This window comes from Cryptosporidium parvum, chromosome 2 (genome assembly GCF_000165345.1).
Source record: "Cryptosporidium parvum Iowa II chromosome 2, whole genome shotgun sequence".
Classification (NCBI taxonomy): Eukaryota; Apicomplexa; class Conoidasida; order Eucoccidiorida; family Cryptosporidiidae; genus Cryptosporidium; species Cryptosporidium parvum.
In genome coordinates, this window is record NC_006981.1 from 484,877 (window position 1) to 498,513 (window position 13,637).

A 13,637-nucleotide genomic window follows, 5' to 3' on the forward strand; every position below is an offset into this window, starting at 1 on the left:
TATTTAACTGGCTCCAATTACATACTATCCTTTTCAGAAACCTTATCATCTCCGCTTTTATTTAATATTATAAAAATTGTTACGGATATAAATCCAATTGTAATATAATCGTGGGAGAATAAAATACTGGGGAATATGGAATATAGGGCATACTCAAAAAATGAAATATTAGGAATAGTTATGATTTGCAAAGGAAAAATTATTCCAAATGAAATGAATGAAGATATAATTACTTTAAGAGCCGAAACGCGGCCACACCTTGCCAAGTCAAATAAAAACAACTTGTACTCACGTCTAGGTAGTAATTTGTTCATTCTCCAAGTATGAACAAGAACTCCAATTGGGATACCTATCTTCGAAACATTTAATAGACTGGTTGCAGAGATTTCCAATGGTCTTATTTTATTTTTATTTATTTTAATTACTGTTAAGTAAAATATTATTTTGCAAATTAAGAAAATCGACGTAAAAAATATTAAGTAAATAAAAAAAGCCCAGCTATTCTTAATTTGAATGAAATTAATAATAGATCGAGTTGAAGCGATTACTGACCAAAAAATTATAAATAAATAAATAAATCTTTTCAATAGACTATTTTTCTTATTCAAATATATATTTTTATCATAAAAAATTCCAAAAATAACTAGAGCTGGTGCTAGTAATATAAAATTATCATTGAATCTATCATCAGTTGAACCAAATAAAAGGTATATTCCCATAACCGAAATTTGCCCAATAGAAAAACAATATGATAAAACTTTCGTGTTGAAATCAGTTGGTAAAGGCTCTCTAATTAAAGAGAATATGGAAATAGTCGAAAGAAATACCAACCCCCCAATACATCTTAAAGCTAATAAAATCCAAGGTTCCAACCCAATATTTCCTATTAAAGTTAAATTTAACGCTTGTACAATTGATTGAGCAATCATCAAAGTATGGCTGAAAATAGTATTATTGGCTAGAACTCTCTCTTTAAATGTTGTTAATGCATTAGAAGGTGTTAGTTTGCTTGCTTTACTTTTTTCCATGTTTGTTCTCTACATTTTCAAAATGCAGAAAATTATTTATTAAATTGCACATAATGGCGGGAAGATTTGGCTATTAAGATTCCTCATTGCGTACTAATTTTATTCAATACCCACCAAAATAAAATTATTCTAATTAGCTATTTAATCACTTAAAAGCAAATAATTCGTCTCTCACATTAGAAATAATCGCAGATGTTGTTTCATGTTCATCAAGTAGAAGAAATTAACTAGAGATGCAAAAATATGAAGAAAAATCGCCGTTAATAAGAACAAATAAAAGCAGTTTCTCAATCTTTTCTTTTTTTAACTCTCTACTTTTTAAACCTAGCTTGAGCTATTCTGAAAGGAGTATTCATTTAAGCGGAAGAACATTGCCTTCAAAATTTGTGCCAAATGTAGTTTGTAATCAAAAGTACTCACTCATAACCTTTATTCCAAAAGTATTATTTGACCAATTTAGTAATTTCTTCAATTTCTTCTATCTAATTGTGGCACTATTTCAACTTATTCCCGAACTCAGAACTGGCCCTCTATTTACATATATCGCTCCGCTATTACTAGTACTATCAATTACAATCGGAAAAGAAGCAATTGACGATTTTAAGAGATATAAGAGAGACAAAGAGTTCAATAACAAGAAATATCGTAAAATTACTAGGAATGGAATTCAAGAAATACGTTCATCTGATATTAAGGTTGGAGACTTGATAGAAATTAATACAAATGACAGAATACCTGCAGATATACTCTTTCTAAGAACCAACGATCCAACTGGTACGGTATTTGTCAGAACAGATCAATTGGATGGTGAAACTGACTGGAAAGTTAAACGTGCACTAGGAATTACTCAGCACTTGGAAACTTTGGATGATATTTTTAGTTTAGAAATTATTGCAAACATTGAAGGACCAAAAAAGGATATATATGTTTTTAATGGAACTATTCAATATTACGAGCAGAATATTACTAGCTCATTTAATCCTGATGATAGCGGCTCCTTTTTCAATTCACAAATATCTGTTGGAAACTTAAGCGCTGCAAATCTAGAAAAGAATATCTCTGAATATGGAGCCGGCACAGCAATACAGCCAGTAGTAGAACCCCTTATGCTTGATAATACTATCTGGGCAAATAGTGTTTTAACGTGTGGAAAGATATATGGATTAGTTATTTACACTGGTATTGAAAGTAGGTCTCTGATGAATACATGCACAAAGAGTTTACGTACAAAAGTTGGATTACTTGACAACCAAGTAAATACATTGTCAAAGATTTTATTTTTATTGCTTATAATCACATCTTTTGTTCTTGTATTTTGCAAAGGTTTTGATACACTATGGTATGTTTCATTTGCTAGATTTATGTTATTATTATCTTCCATAATCCCAATATCACTAAGAGTTAACCTAGAAATGGCTAAAATTGTATTTTCATCCCAGATAAATAATGACAAAAATATGAAGAGTGTAACAGTAAGGTCGAGCATTCCAGAAGAGCTTGGAAGGATTGATTATTTATTAACAGACAAAACTGGAACTTTAACACAAAATTATATGATAGTCCAGACATTACACATTGGTCATGCAATCTTTCACCAAGAAAATTTTTCTGAAATTGTGGATGCGCTGCAATATGTGCAAAAGGGACGAGTAAACATTGAGAAAGAAGAAAGAATCATTATAGACACTATGGATAATATTCCAACTTTTCCCATTATTAGCAGTAATCCAACCATTTGGAATAACTCCAATAATACTCTTCATCTACAAAACTTTATGTTAGGGATAGCTTTATGCCATAATATCTTCCCTAGATCTTCTATTGATGCTAACTTAAGTAATGAAAACAGAAATAACTCAGCAGAAGACATTTTAGATAATAACTTGGGATCTGATGAGTGTATGGTTGATTTGAATCAAAAACATATAGTATATCAATCTTCTTCTCCTGATGAAATTGCACTAATTAATTTCGCAGCAAGCTTGGGGCTCAGACTAGTTAGTAGATCAAATGAAAATATGGACTTAGACTTGGAAAAACTTTATTTAGGTGACCACTTAAGAAATTCTATGGAAAGTGGTCTGTATAAAAATGAAAAAAATTTTCCAGTTAGGCTTTCTTTCAAAATCCTAGCATGCTTCCCTTTTTGTAGCTCCTCAAAGCGTATGGGAATTTTATTAGAGTTTAAGGGTAGATATATATATTTTTGCAAAGGCGCAGAAAGCGTAATGATTGAATTGCTCCGTCAAAAAGGGTCTGGATGGCTTATGGAAGAATGTACAAACTTGGCTAGGCTTGGGCTAAGGACTCTAGTATTTTCTTACAAGATTATTTCAAAAGAAGAATATGAGGTTTTTAACAGTGTGTATTCTTTTCCATGCACTAGCTTATTACAAAGAGACAAAAATCTTAATAGCTCCAGAAAAATATTAGAGAGCAACATGGAATTATTGGGTTTAACTGGAGTAGAAGATAAACTTCAGATCGATGTGCCGCTTACGCTTGAAGCATTTAGGTACGCAGGTATTAAAATTTGGCTTCTTACGGGCGATAAGCTTGAGACTGCTCTTTGTATTGCAATTTCTGCTGGGCTAAAACCAAAGTATTTAAACTTTTATATTTTAGAGTCTAAATATTTAAAACATAATGTTAATTTTACCGAAAAGCTACTCCAAGTAGAAGAATTAAAGTATCAGCTCCAAAGGTACATAAATGAATCTGCAAATAGCAATGTTCTGGTTGTAGAAGGTTCAATTTTAAGCCTATGCATAAAATATTGCCCATTTTTGCTTATACATGCAGCATCCCTATCTCCTGCAGTTGTATGGTGTAGATGCTCTCCATCTCAAAAAAAAGATCTTGTTCTTCTTCTAAAAGAATATCATCTAAAATATTTAAAACTATGCGAGTCAAATGCTCTAATTTCTTTAGATGATTTAGATTCTTTAAGTAATAAAGATCTAACATATGGCCAAAATGATGGTGAGTCAGCAAAAAATAGGGAGAACTCAAAAACTTGTTCTGTCAAGAGGCGTATTAATGAAGCCAAAAGTGGTTACAATAGAAACAATAACAAAAACTTAAATATGTTCAGCTTTGATGAACTAAACTCTAAATCCTTTGGGATAAATAATTTCCCAAAACTAGCAGAATCTGTAGGAAATATTGATGAATGGGGCAACGATTCAGGTCCAATGAGTAATTACAGTAAGCAAAACACATTATCTTTTGTACAAACAGAATCCAAGAGGATATATAATTTAGCAAATGTTTCAGAAAATGCTAGAACATGTAGGATATGTGCTGTTGGAGATGGGGGGAATGATGTGGGAATGATTCAGGCAGCTGATATTGGAATTGGGATAGTTGGGAAGGAGGGGCAACAAGCAGCAAATGCAGCAGATATTAGTATACATGAATTTGCTGATTTAAGACCACTCTTTCTTTGGCATGGGCGTCATGCATATCAGAATAGTGCAAAGCTGGCGCACTTCGTGATTCATAGAGGATTAATTATTGCTTTCATGCAGTGCGTGTTTTCTGCACTTTTTTATTTTATTCCAGTAGCGCTTTTCCAAGGGTGGCTAGCGGTTGGTTACGCAACATATTATACAATGGCACCTGTATTCTCATTGGTTTTTGATGTTGATGTTAATAGGTCAACTGCTCTATTATACCCCGAGCTATATCGGCATTTGAAGGCTGGTCGAGTTATGTCAACAAAAACTTTTTTCTGTTGGGTCTGGAAATCATTATATCAAGGAACCGTAATTATGTTGGGAGCATTTGTACTTTTCAAAGATAATATCCTTATGAATCTTGTTGCAATTACATTCACGTCTTTGATACTATCAGAAATTTTAAATGTTGTTACCGAAATTCATTATTGGAATGAAGTCATAATATCATCTTGTATAATTTCAATATTAATTTATTTTGCATCATTTTTCCTCTTAGAGAGTCACTTCGATCTTCAGTTCATTTTTACCTTTATATTTTGGGGTAAAATTTGTGTTCTCACCTCTATTTCATGGGGTCCAATACTTCTATACAAATTAATCAAGAAAACGATTCATCCCCCCAGATATTATAAGTTGATGCAACATTAGTTTCTTTTTAATTGGCTTATTTAATTACAGTTGTAGAATACAAGATAGTAATTGTTAATTTACTTTATTGACGATTAAAGTTCAACTTGAATCGGCTTGTAAGTTATTTATGAATATTCTCTTCCTCGAATTATAATACAAAAAGAATGAGAAAATAAATCCCAATATAGAAAAAAAAGATAAGTTACCTAAATGAGGAGATAAATCACTAAATACCTGCAAATTGGCTATGGCAAAAACCGCAAAAAATAATTTAATGTAAGTTGAAAATATTCCGCAATAAAAGAGTTTGATTCTAGAACCTTGAAAAAAAACAAAATGCGTGTTTCTTGGTATTGAATATGGATGAAGGCAAACGCTACAAAATCTGCTTGACCATGGTCTGTTGATTTGCAGCCTTTGCCATTTATATAAACAGTTTAAATGGATATATGCTTGAGTTCCCTTGCATTCACAAGGAGTTATCAATGGAGAGTGATCTGTTTCTACTCCAAAGCAAAATCTACATTCTTTGTTGTATATATTTAAAAAACCCTCTTCCATATACATTTTTTTCTGGCCAAATTATAGCTATTTGAATTAAGAACCTGCACTTTTTAAATACTAGATATTTGAATAATTACGGAAATATCCCAATTAAGTAATTTATGATGTTTATAATATAATAATTGTTTTCGTATCGTGTACAATTCATGTTGATTAAAAATGACCAGCTTGCATCTATGTGGATAAAATATGGACAGCTTTTAAACAGAAAAATGGAACTAAATTAACGTCTATAACAATCCTAATTTATTATTTTTTAATTCACTTAGTATCGACTTGTTCCAGTAAGGCCAATCTTCCAGGACTCTTGCAATATTTAAGTTTGTATTCTTAGCTATCCAATCGGGCAAAACTTCGCATTTAAAAATCAAATATTTTTCGGTGGGTACACTAGGCGGTAAAATATATAATAATGAGTGAAGGCATATTCCTATTGGAGGTTCTACAAAATATTCGACATGTGCAAGTCCATCAGAGGAATCTAATGACATAGAACCACCTCCACCAAAGTACTTTTTTTGTAAAGGGAATTCTAATAGCTCTTCAACTTCTAGATCTTTTATGTTATATATACATCTAGCTGACAAATTTGAGTCCGTGAACTTAAAACTTGAGGTATTTAATTTAGTTCCTGGTAAAACTTTATCACTATAAAGAATATCTCGAACGATAGGAAATCCAATATACTTCAAATGAGCCCTTATTTGATGTGTTCTTCCAGTAATTGGTTTACAAAGCAAAATAGAATACTTATCTGTTTCATTTATTTTTTGTTTTTTTGCCTCGTTTATGTCCAAACATGAAATTAGAGGGAAAAAATATGTCAGAGAGTACTTACTATTTTCTGAACTGTCGATTCTTGTTATTAATGATTCGCCTTCTCTGTCTTTTAACGTTTTAAGTCCAATCTCGCATTTGATTACATGGCTTGTGATTCCGTGTGATTCATCCAGAGATAGCTCCCTAATGCTCACGCCTTCAATGCTACTCTGGGAAATATGAGAAATAAAGTTTGAAGTGCTCTCATTTATCATAGCTAAATAATATTTATGTGCAAACTGGACTTTTGATGATAAATTTTTAGTTGTTGAAGAATCTTTACTAAGCAATACAAGGCCAGATGTAACTCTATCAAGTCTATTTATCGGATGAATATAAGTACTGTTAGTGTTCAATTTTGAAAGATATTCTGATTGAATTAATTTTGTAAGTGAAAGTTTATTGAACCTTCCTTGAGGATGGCATGGAATGCCACAAGGCTTAAAAACTGCCAATAAGGTAGAAGAATCATACAATATTTTAACTTTATCTATCGCAACAGGAAGTTCTATAAATAGCGATCTGTGTTTAATTTTGTCACCATTGCGAACAATATAGTCTAATGAATTAACAGGTGTATCATTAACACTTAGTCTTCTTTGGTCGATTAATCTCAGGTATTCTTCTATAGGTCTGGTTCTAAACTCGTTCAGAAACAAGTCTCTTAAGGTTCTGTCTCTCCATCTTAATTTACAAAACGATTCGTATTCAAACATATATGGAGGAACAACAACGACGTAGTCTTCAACTTCTTTATCATTATAATTTTTTTTTATAATTTTTAGTGTTTTTGCATCACTGGACGAGATTTCAACATTCAATTCACTATATATTGTAAAGGTGTTATTTGAATTCATAATTTAGAATTAACACTACTGTTAAATTTTTATTAGGCGGCGTTAGTTATTCAATTATTTTGAAATGGATTCTACAGCTTTAAAAGAAGAGATAATCGCACTCGAAAGTATATTTGGAGAAAGCCTTTACAACTTAGATAAGAGTGGACTCCCTTCCCCCGGTGTAAATTTTAATGATAAAGAAAGATCCCTTAAGTATTTTGTAAGTTTAAACTCGTAACTTTTTTCAATTTTTTAATATTTCTTCAGTCGGAATATCTTGATGGGATCTTGGAAATTAAAATTAGCATTCCATTTGGATACCCCTTAGAAGCGTCTTCTTTTTGTATATCTTCATGGTATTTTGACGTTCATTATTTAACAAATTCAGAAGAATTACCGCAATCAAAAAATATCTCTCTAACTTCCAATACATTCAAGCAGTTAAAGGAACTAATTGAAACAAGAGTAGAAAGCAAAACCCCAATTTTATTTGAGATAATTGACATTTTGATTTCCTGTAATATTGATCACGAGAAATATAAAACAAAATCAAGTATTAAAGAACAAAGAATTGAAACTAACCACTTTGATCAATTTGATGGAGATAAAATTTTTGGTGTAACGCATGGCGAACCTATAATTGATCGAAAAAGTGTTTTCCAAGCTCATGCGTGTAAGGTAGAAACAGTTGAACAAGTTAAAAAAGTTATCAAATGGTTGCTTTCGAACCCAAAGATTGCTAAAGCAACGCACAATATTTGGTCATATAGAATATTCAAGGAGAAAAATTTCGCAGAAGTAACTGAAGGATCTTTCCCCATTGGGTACGATATCATATCACAAGATCACGACTCGGATGGCGAGAATGCAGCAGGAGGCAGACTTCAACATCTTCTTGAAATTACTAATGCAAAGAATGTATTCGTTATGGTGTCTAGATGGTACGGGGGTATTCAACTAGGGCCAGACAGGTTTAAACATATTAATAATGCTGCAAGGCTGATCTTAGAAAAATCGGGCTTAATAACTAGATCGGGGACTTTTTATAAACCGCAATCGAATAAAAACAAAAAGAATCAAATTTAATCGTTCTAAAAATGTTTTTCAATCTTTGGAAACTAAACTGCTGAATATCATATCTGGTACTCCTTTGGAAACAATATATCGATGGTTACATATTGGGCAGATCAACTCCGCCTCCATAATTTGAAACTATAAAAGTTAAATTGAAAAAAAAAAAATGATTATTAACTTACTCTTAAAATCGCGTCATGTACTGCGCATAAAAAAACTTCATCATCAAAATCTTGCTCGGAATAACTCAACGGCAAGCTTAATCCAAATTGAGAAGCACTTTTTACTAGAACACCCCAATCTACCTTTTTTATTATTTGCTTAATTTGTTCTATATTAAATTCAACATCCAGCATTTTTGTCGATTCCTCAACGCTTCCATTCAAAGAAATTTCCAACGGAAAACCATTCCTACATTCAGATCTATTACTTAAGTTATTAAAGATGGATATTTTATATTCATGTAATTATTTGACTTACCAAATTAAAATGTTATGAGTCAACAAACGCATTTTACTTTTGATAATCCTGATTTGACTAATCACATCATAGACATATCGACAAAATTTACGTTTTATCACCGCTTCATGGCGGCTTTCTCTTGCATGACTTCTCAACTATTCTCTAAATTAGTAGTCATATACCTAAGGAATAATTTTTATAATAATTTATTAAAGAAATATTTTATGACCTGATTGTTGGAATCAAATTTTTGCTCTCATGATGGGAAGATTAACTATCGAAATATTTTTATCTATCATAATATTGTTCATTTCTTGCTCCACACAGTTAGAACTTGATATCATGAAGGATATTGGAACTAATAATAAAGATTTTTTCCAAAAAGAAATATCTCCAGTTGCCATTTCAAGAATTATTGCAATTAAAGATCAATTAAGAATATTTAGTGGGTCAAATGCTGATACTTCTATAAGAGAGGGTAATTTTATTTCGACTATAATGGCAAACAATTTGAAAGAGTACATAGGATTAGACCACAAGGTAATGTCAGGGAGTAATAGAGGCGCATTCGTAATATATGATACAAACGACTATCCTTTTGCGTGTAACTGCAACTCGGCGCAATATCAAAACTGGAAAAACGCCAGTGAAAACCAAAATATAAAAGTAGAATGTACTAACACAATAAATACGGGAATTTTCAATAGCAACGATATTGATTATTGTGATCCTACAAATATTGCAGCATCACAAAGTGTCTGAATTGAAGAATAATGAAGCGAAAAAAAATTCTCTATTTTGACTATTTGCAATCATAAATTTAATAATTTAAACTTAGTAGTTATTACATTAATATTACATTATATCGTTATCATTAGTATTGTCTTCCAGTTCATCATAATCTTCATTAGCTCCAGAATTCATATATTCATAATCGATGTCAGACTCTTGATCATCTTCTAAAATTTCAATGTCTTCATTATAGGTATCTTTATTCTCTTGTACTGTTGTATCTTCGTCATCACCTAAATTCTTATTCTTCAAATTACCAAAATTTGCCATACATATGGCTCTCTTCGAAATCCCTAGCCTTCTTTTATTCATATTCAATGAATTGGAAAGGAGATCATGCGCAAAAAATGGGTTTTCTTTTTGTAAATTCTCAGGTAAATTCAAAAGGGAAAATAAATATTCCTTTAAAATATTCTGATTTTCGTTTGAATGTTCATCCAAATTCTCATTTACTATACTGTTTGTGCTCCCAATATTAAACTGCCAAAACTGCATTATGTGTAAATATTCATCTACGCAAAATTTGACCTCGCGTGCCAAATTAATTTCTTTGTCAACTTCAGATTGATCAGGAAAATATGGATGAATTGGAAACACTCCTTAAAACAAATGCGTAAATTTCTAAAAGCATAGCAAGATTGCTTAACAACTTACCTTGGGTGTTATTTTGATTAGTAGTTTGTCCACTCATTAAAAGTAAACCAGGTAACGAGCATCTCTGTTAATTTGCAATTGGCGCCTGTCAATTTATTTATCCCGCTATTTTTAATTTTAAGATAAAAAAATTGCCACTTCTATTGCAAATTTGATCTTTTTCGCAACTCTTAATATATTCAACTTAATATTTTGTAGCACTACATCCCTTTCAATGTTCATTATTATTTGCAACCTTTCTTTTTCATGCATGAAGTGATTCTTTTCTTCCTTTGATAATATTGAATCATCCAATTTAATTATTTCGGAGTAGCACATAACTAATGTATGTTTTGGAATTTTTAACCTATGTAACATAACTTCAGAGAAATCTTGTAGGTGAGATATGACTAAATATTTTGTTTTCGAAATAAGTATTTTTCTGTAAATTAAGAATAAGAATTGATAGCTGATATCAATTGAATTTGACGGAAACGATTCGGAAAGCAGTTTTAACAATCTTTCATTGAATTTTTGAGAAGAACTCAACTCATTAGCGTCGTAAACAATTTTATTAAAGCTACTAATAAACTTGCAAACAAGTCTCTGTGCTGAAATATTGTTTAAAGAATTAATATTGTTAATTGACTCTCTATTATGAATTTCTGTTGCCTCATCTATAACATTTTGTAAAATTTCTGCATCATATAATACTGAGATTATACCAAAATAAACCAAAACTGTTGTGATTAAAATGATAAATAAAATTTCTTGGTAACCAATAATAGAACCATTAAATATAAAAGTTTCGTTTTTGAGGAATATATTAATTTTTTTAAACATTAATTTTGTTCGCTTTGAGATAACTATTTGACCCTATTCAAAAGTGAAAATTTGATATAGCCAAAGCAATAAGGAATAGCATGGAGTAGGCAGTAGCTATAAGGAGGAAAATATTTTTAGCAATCAAGAAAGTCATCAAATTTGAAAAATTTTTTATAGCATGACTTTTCTATAAATAAATAAGGCATGCATTCATACGCGCTTTTACGTACGTTTTTCATAACAATGTAATTTATGTTCTTTTCGAACAACCTAACTCAAATTTGAATTAACTTATTCATTTCTAATATGTGAATTGAAATTAAAAACCTGAAATTTAATTTCTGCTTTGGAGCAGTTGTCAATTACTAGAGTAAAAAAAAATTAAAATCAGAATTTTTTGCCGCAATTAAAGTATAGAAGTCAATCAGAATTAACAAAAATGAGTGAAAATGAATATAATGAAAAAGATAATCAGAATAATGGAAAAGAATTGGGAACTAAAACTGAACAAAAAACTCAGCTTCTACTCGAAGAATCAGGTGTTTTAAATCTTGATAAACCTCTAAATGAGATAGAATCTATTGACAATAAACAAAATAATAAAAAGAAAAAAAAGAAAAAGAAAAAAAAAGGAAAGGAAAACCTATACGAAGATAAAGATGATACTTATGATCCAGATCTTCCTACTTATTCAATTCCTATACAAGATAACACCCATCTGAGAAAAGTTTGCAACTGGCCAGCTATTGAATTTAGCAAACAAACATCTCCTCCAACTGTGCCTATAAATAAAATTTACTCAAGACATGAATTTCCAGAGGGCGAAATAATTGAATATAATGGGCCTAACTCATATAGAATATCGTCTGAAGAATTAAAAGATAAAGAAAAACTCCATATTTTGGACTACGCCTCTTTAAGAAGAGCAGCAGAGGTACATAGACAAGTTCGAAAATATATGCAGAGTATCATTCGACCAGAGATGAAACTTATAGATATGTGTAATATTTTAGAGAGTAAAGTGAAAGAATTAGTTGCTGCAGAAGGGCTCAAGTGTGGATGGGGATTTCCAACAGGATGTTCGCTTAATCATTGTGCGGCACACTACACTCCAAACCCCCATGACTTTACAAAATTAACCCAAGATGACATTTGTAAATTAGACTTTGGTGTACAGGTTAATGGAATGATAATTGACTGTGCTTTTACCGTTGCATTCAATGATGTTTTTGACCCTTTAATTCAATCTACATTAGATGCAACAAATACAGGATTAAAAGTTGCCGGAATTGATGTTATGTTTTCTGAAATAGGCTCAGCTATAGAAGAAGTCATTAAATCTTATGAATTTGAGTACAAAAGTAAGGTTTATAATATTAAACCTATTAAAAATCTAAATGGTCATTCAATTCTACCATATCATATCCATGGAGGGAAATCAGTACCAATTATTGCAACAAATGATGACACAAGAATGGAGGAAAATGAAATATATGCCATCGAAACATTTGCAACCACTGGAAGAGGCTACGTTACAGAAGGGCTAGATTGTAGCCACTATATGAAATACTATGACAATCCCTTCCTAAACGAAAATTCAACCAGACTTAATTCTGCTAAAATTCTTCTTGGTGGAATTAATACCCATTTCGGTACACTTGCGTTCTGTAGAAGATGGTTGGACCAATTAGGATTTAATAAGCATGCACTAGCTCTTAAATCATTGGTAGACTCGGAAATCATTCGGCCGTATCCTCCATTAAACGACATTCCGGGTTCATTCTCCTCTCAAATGGAACACACCATTTTATTAAGGCCTTCTTGTAAAGAGGTTGTATCTAGAGGTGATGACTTTTAAGTAGTTGGTTCTCTTTTACTAGGTTTAGCTTTTTAATATCATTCACAATAATGAATTTCAACGTCTAAGTTTTTGAAAGCTAACCCAAATTGACTATTTAGAATTGAAATGAATAACTATTTGCTTTATTGCGTTCTATTGACTATTATACGTATTATATTTGAACCGAGTGTTCGAAATGTCGAGCAAATAAAAATTTGCAACTTGCTTCCTCTCACTATAACTGTCTCAATTACCATTTTTTTATATTTAATATTCTGTTTCTTATAGAAAGGCCCTTTAATATGAGCAATTAATTACCACTTCAAATAGAAATTTTTTTCAATTAAAATTCTGAAAAAATACAAAGAATACAAAACTTTCAAATGTGAAGTTATTTAGAAATGTTAAATGATGAAGTATTCTTAATTATTGTTTTATATCTTAGTATAGGAAATAATTTTAGAAATAAGAATTAGTATGGAAAATATTTAATCACTTGTGAGAGTGGTTTTAGGGAATTATTAGTTCATTAAAGATTAAAAAATAATAATTGTTCAATTTAAAAACTAGAAGTGTTTATCTAATAATTCAAAATTGGGATTATACTTTTGGTTCCAGGAATAATAAAAATTTGGTGTTGAAACGGTCATATCTTTGATATTAATCATTT

At 31.0% G+C, this 13,637-nt stretch overlaps 10 protein-coding genes across 10 annotated transcripts; 4 read left to right on the forward strand and 6 right to left on the reverse strand.

The window, feature by feature from the left end:
- Nucleotides 1-17: 17 nt before the first annotated feature.
- Nucleotides 18-1,028, reverse strand: cgd2_2390 (hypothetical protein with 8 transmembrane domains; the record flags this gene model as incomplete). Its single annotated transcript, XM_626443.1, has 1 exon — nucleotides 18-1,028. One exon carries the CDS (start codon nucleotides 1,026-1,028, stop codon nucleotides 18-20), a length of 1,011 nt encoding a protein of 336 aa, XP_626443.1.
- Nucleotides 1,029-1,261: 233 nt separating this feature from the next.
- On the forward strand, nucleotides 1,262-5,137 carry cgd2_2400 (ATPase, class II, type 9B, putative; the record flags this gene model as incomplete). Its single annotated transcript, XM_001388183.1, has 1 exon — nucleotides 1,262-5,137. One exon carries the CDS (start codon nucleotides 1,262-1,264, stop codon nucleotides 5,135-5,137), a length of 3,876 nt encoding a protein of 1,291 aa, XP_001388220.1.
- An 81-nt stretch (nucleotides 5,138-5,218) lies between these two features.
- Nucleotides 5,219-5,686, reverse strand: cgd2_2410 (SSM4 like RING finger protein; the record flags this gene model as incomplete). Its single annotated transcript, XM_626444.1, has 1 exon — nucleotides 5,219-5,686. The coding sequence occupies one exon, from the start codon at nucleotides 5,684-5,686 to the stop codon at nucleotides 5,219-5,221; it is 468 nt and encodes a 155-aa protein (XP_626444.1).
- A 227-nt stretch (nucleotides 5,687-5,913) lies between these two features.
- cgd2_2420 (Yd1036cp-like RluD, S4+type 1 pseudouridine synthase) lies at nucleotides 5,914-7,359 on the reverse strand (the record flags this gene model as incomplete). Its single annotated transcript, XM_626445.1, has 1 exon — nucleotides 5,914-7,359. One exon carries the CDS (start codon nucleotides 7,357-7,359, stop codon nucleotides 5,914-5,916), a length of 1,446 nt encoding a protein of 481 aa, XP_626445.1.
- Nucleotides 7,360-7,554: 195 nt separating this feature from the next.
- Nucleotides 7,555-8,427, forward strand: cgd2_2430 (ximpact ortholog conserved protein seen in bacteria and eukaryotes; the record flags this gene model as incomplete). Its single annotated transcript, XM_626446.1, has 1 exon — nucleotides 7,555-8,427. A coding segment is annotated over one exon (873 nt), but the record flags the coding sequence as incomplete, so codon positions are not given.
- An 18-nt stretch (nucleotides 8,428-8,445) lies between these two features.
- Nucleotides 8,446-8,882, reverse strand: cgd2_2440 (hypothetical protein; the record flags this gene model as incomplete). The annotated part of the gene is made up of 2 exons (XM_001388184.1): nucleotides 8,446-8,553; nucleotides 8,598-8,882. Coding segments are annotated over 2 exons (393 nt in total), but the record flags the coding sequence as incomplete, so codon positions are not given.
- Nucleotides 8,883-9,135: 253 nt separating this feature from the next.
- On the forward strand, nucleotides 9,136-9,639 carry cgd2_2450 (hypothetical protein; the record flags this gene model as incomplete). The annotated part of the gene is made up of 1 exon (XM_626447.1): nucleotides 9,136-9,639. One exon carries the CDS (start codon nucleotides 9,136-9,138, stop codon nucleotides 9,637-9,639), a length of 504 nt encoding a protein of 167 aa, XP_626447.1.
- A 93-nt stretch (nucleotides 9,640-9,732) lies between these two features.
- Nucleotides 9,733-10,164, reverse strand: cgd2_2460 (hypothetical protein; the record flags this gene model as incomplete). Its single annotated transcript, XM_626448.1, has 1 exon — nucleotides 9,733-10,164. The coding sequence occupies one exon, from the start codon at nucleotides 10,162-10,164 to the stop codon at nucleotides 9,733-9,735; it is 432 nt and encodes a 143-aa protein (XP_626448.1).
- Nucleotides 10,165-10,440: 276 nt separating this feature from the next.
- Nucleotides 10,441-11,145, reverse strand: cgd2_2470 (hypothetical protein; the record flags this gene model as incomplete). The annotated part of the gene is made up of 1 exon (XM_626449.1): nucleotides 10,441-11,145. The coding sequence occupies one exon, from the start codon at nucleotides 11,143-11,145 to the stop codon at nucleotides 10,441-10,443; it is 705 nt and encodes a 234-aa protein (XP_626449.1).
- Nucleotides 11,146-11,566: 421 nt separating this feature from the next.
- On the forward strand, nucleotides 11,567-12,985 carry cgd2_2480 (methionine aminopeptidase, type II, putative , an1 domain; the record flags this gene model as incomplete). Its single annotated transcript, XM_626450.1, has 1 exon — nucleotides 11,567-12,985. One exon carries the CDS (start codon nucleotides 11,567-11,569, stop codon nucleotides 12,983-12,985), a length of 1,419 nt encoding a protein of 472 aa, XP_626450.1.
- Nucleotides 12,986-13,637: the final 652 nt, after the last annotated feature.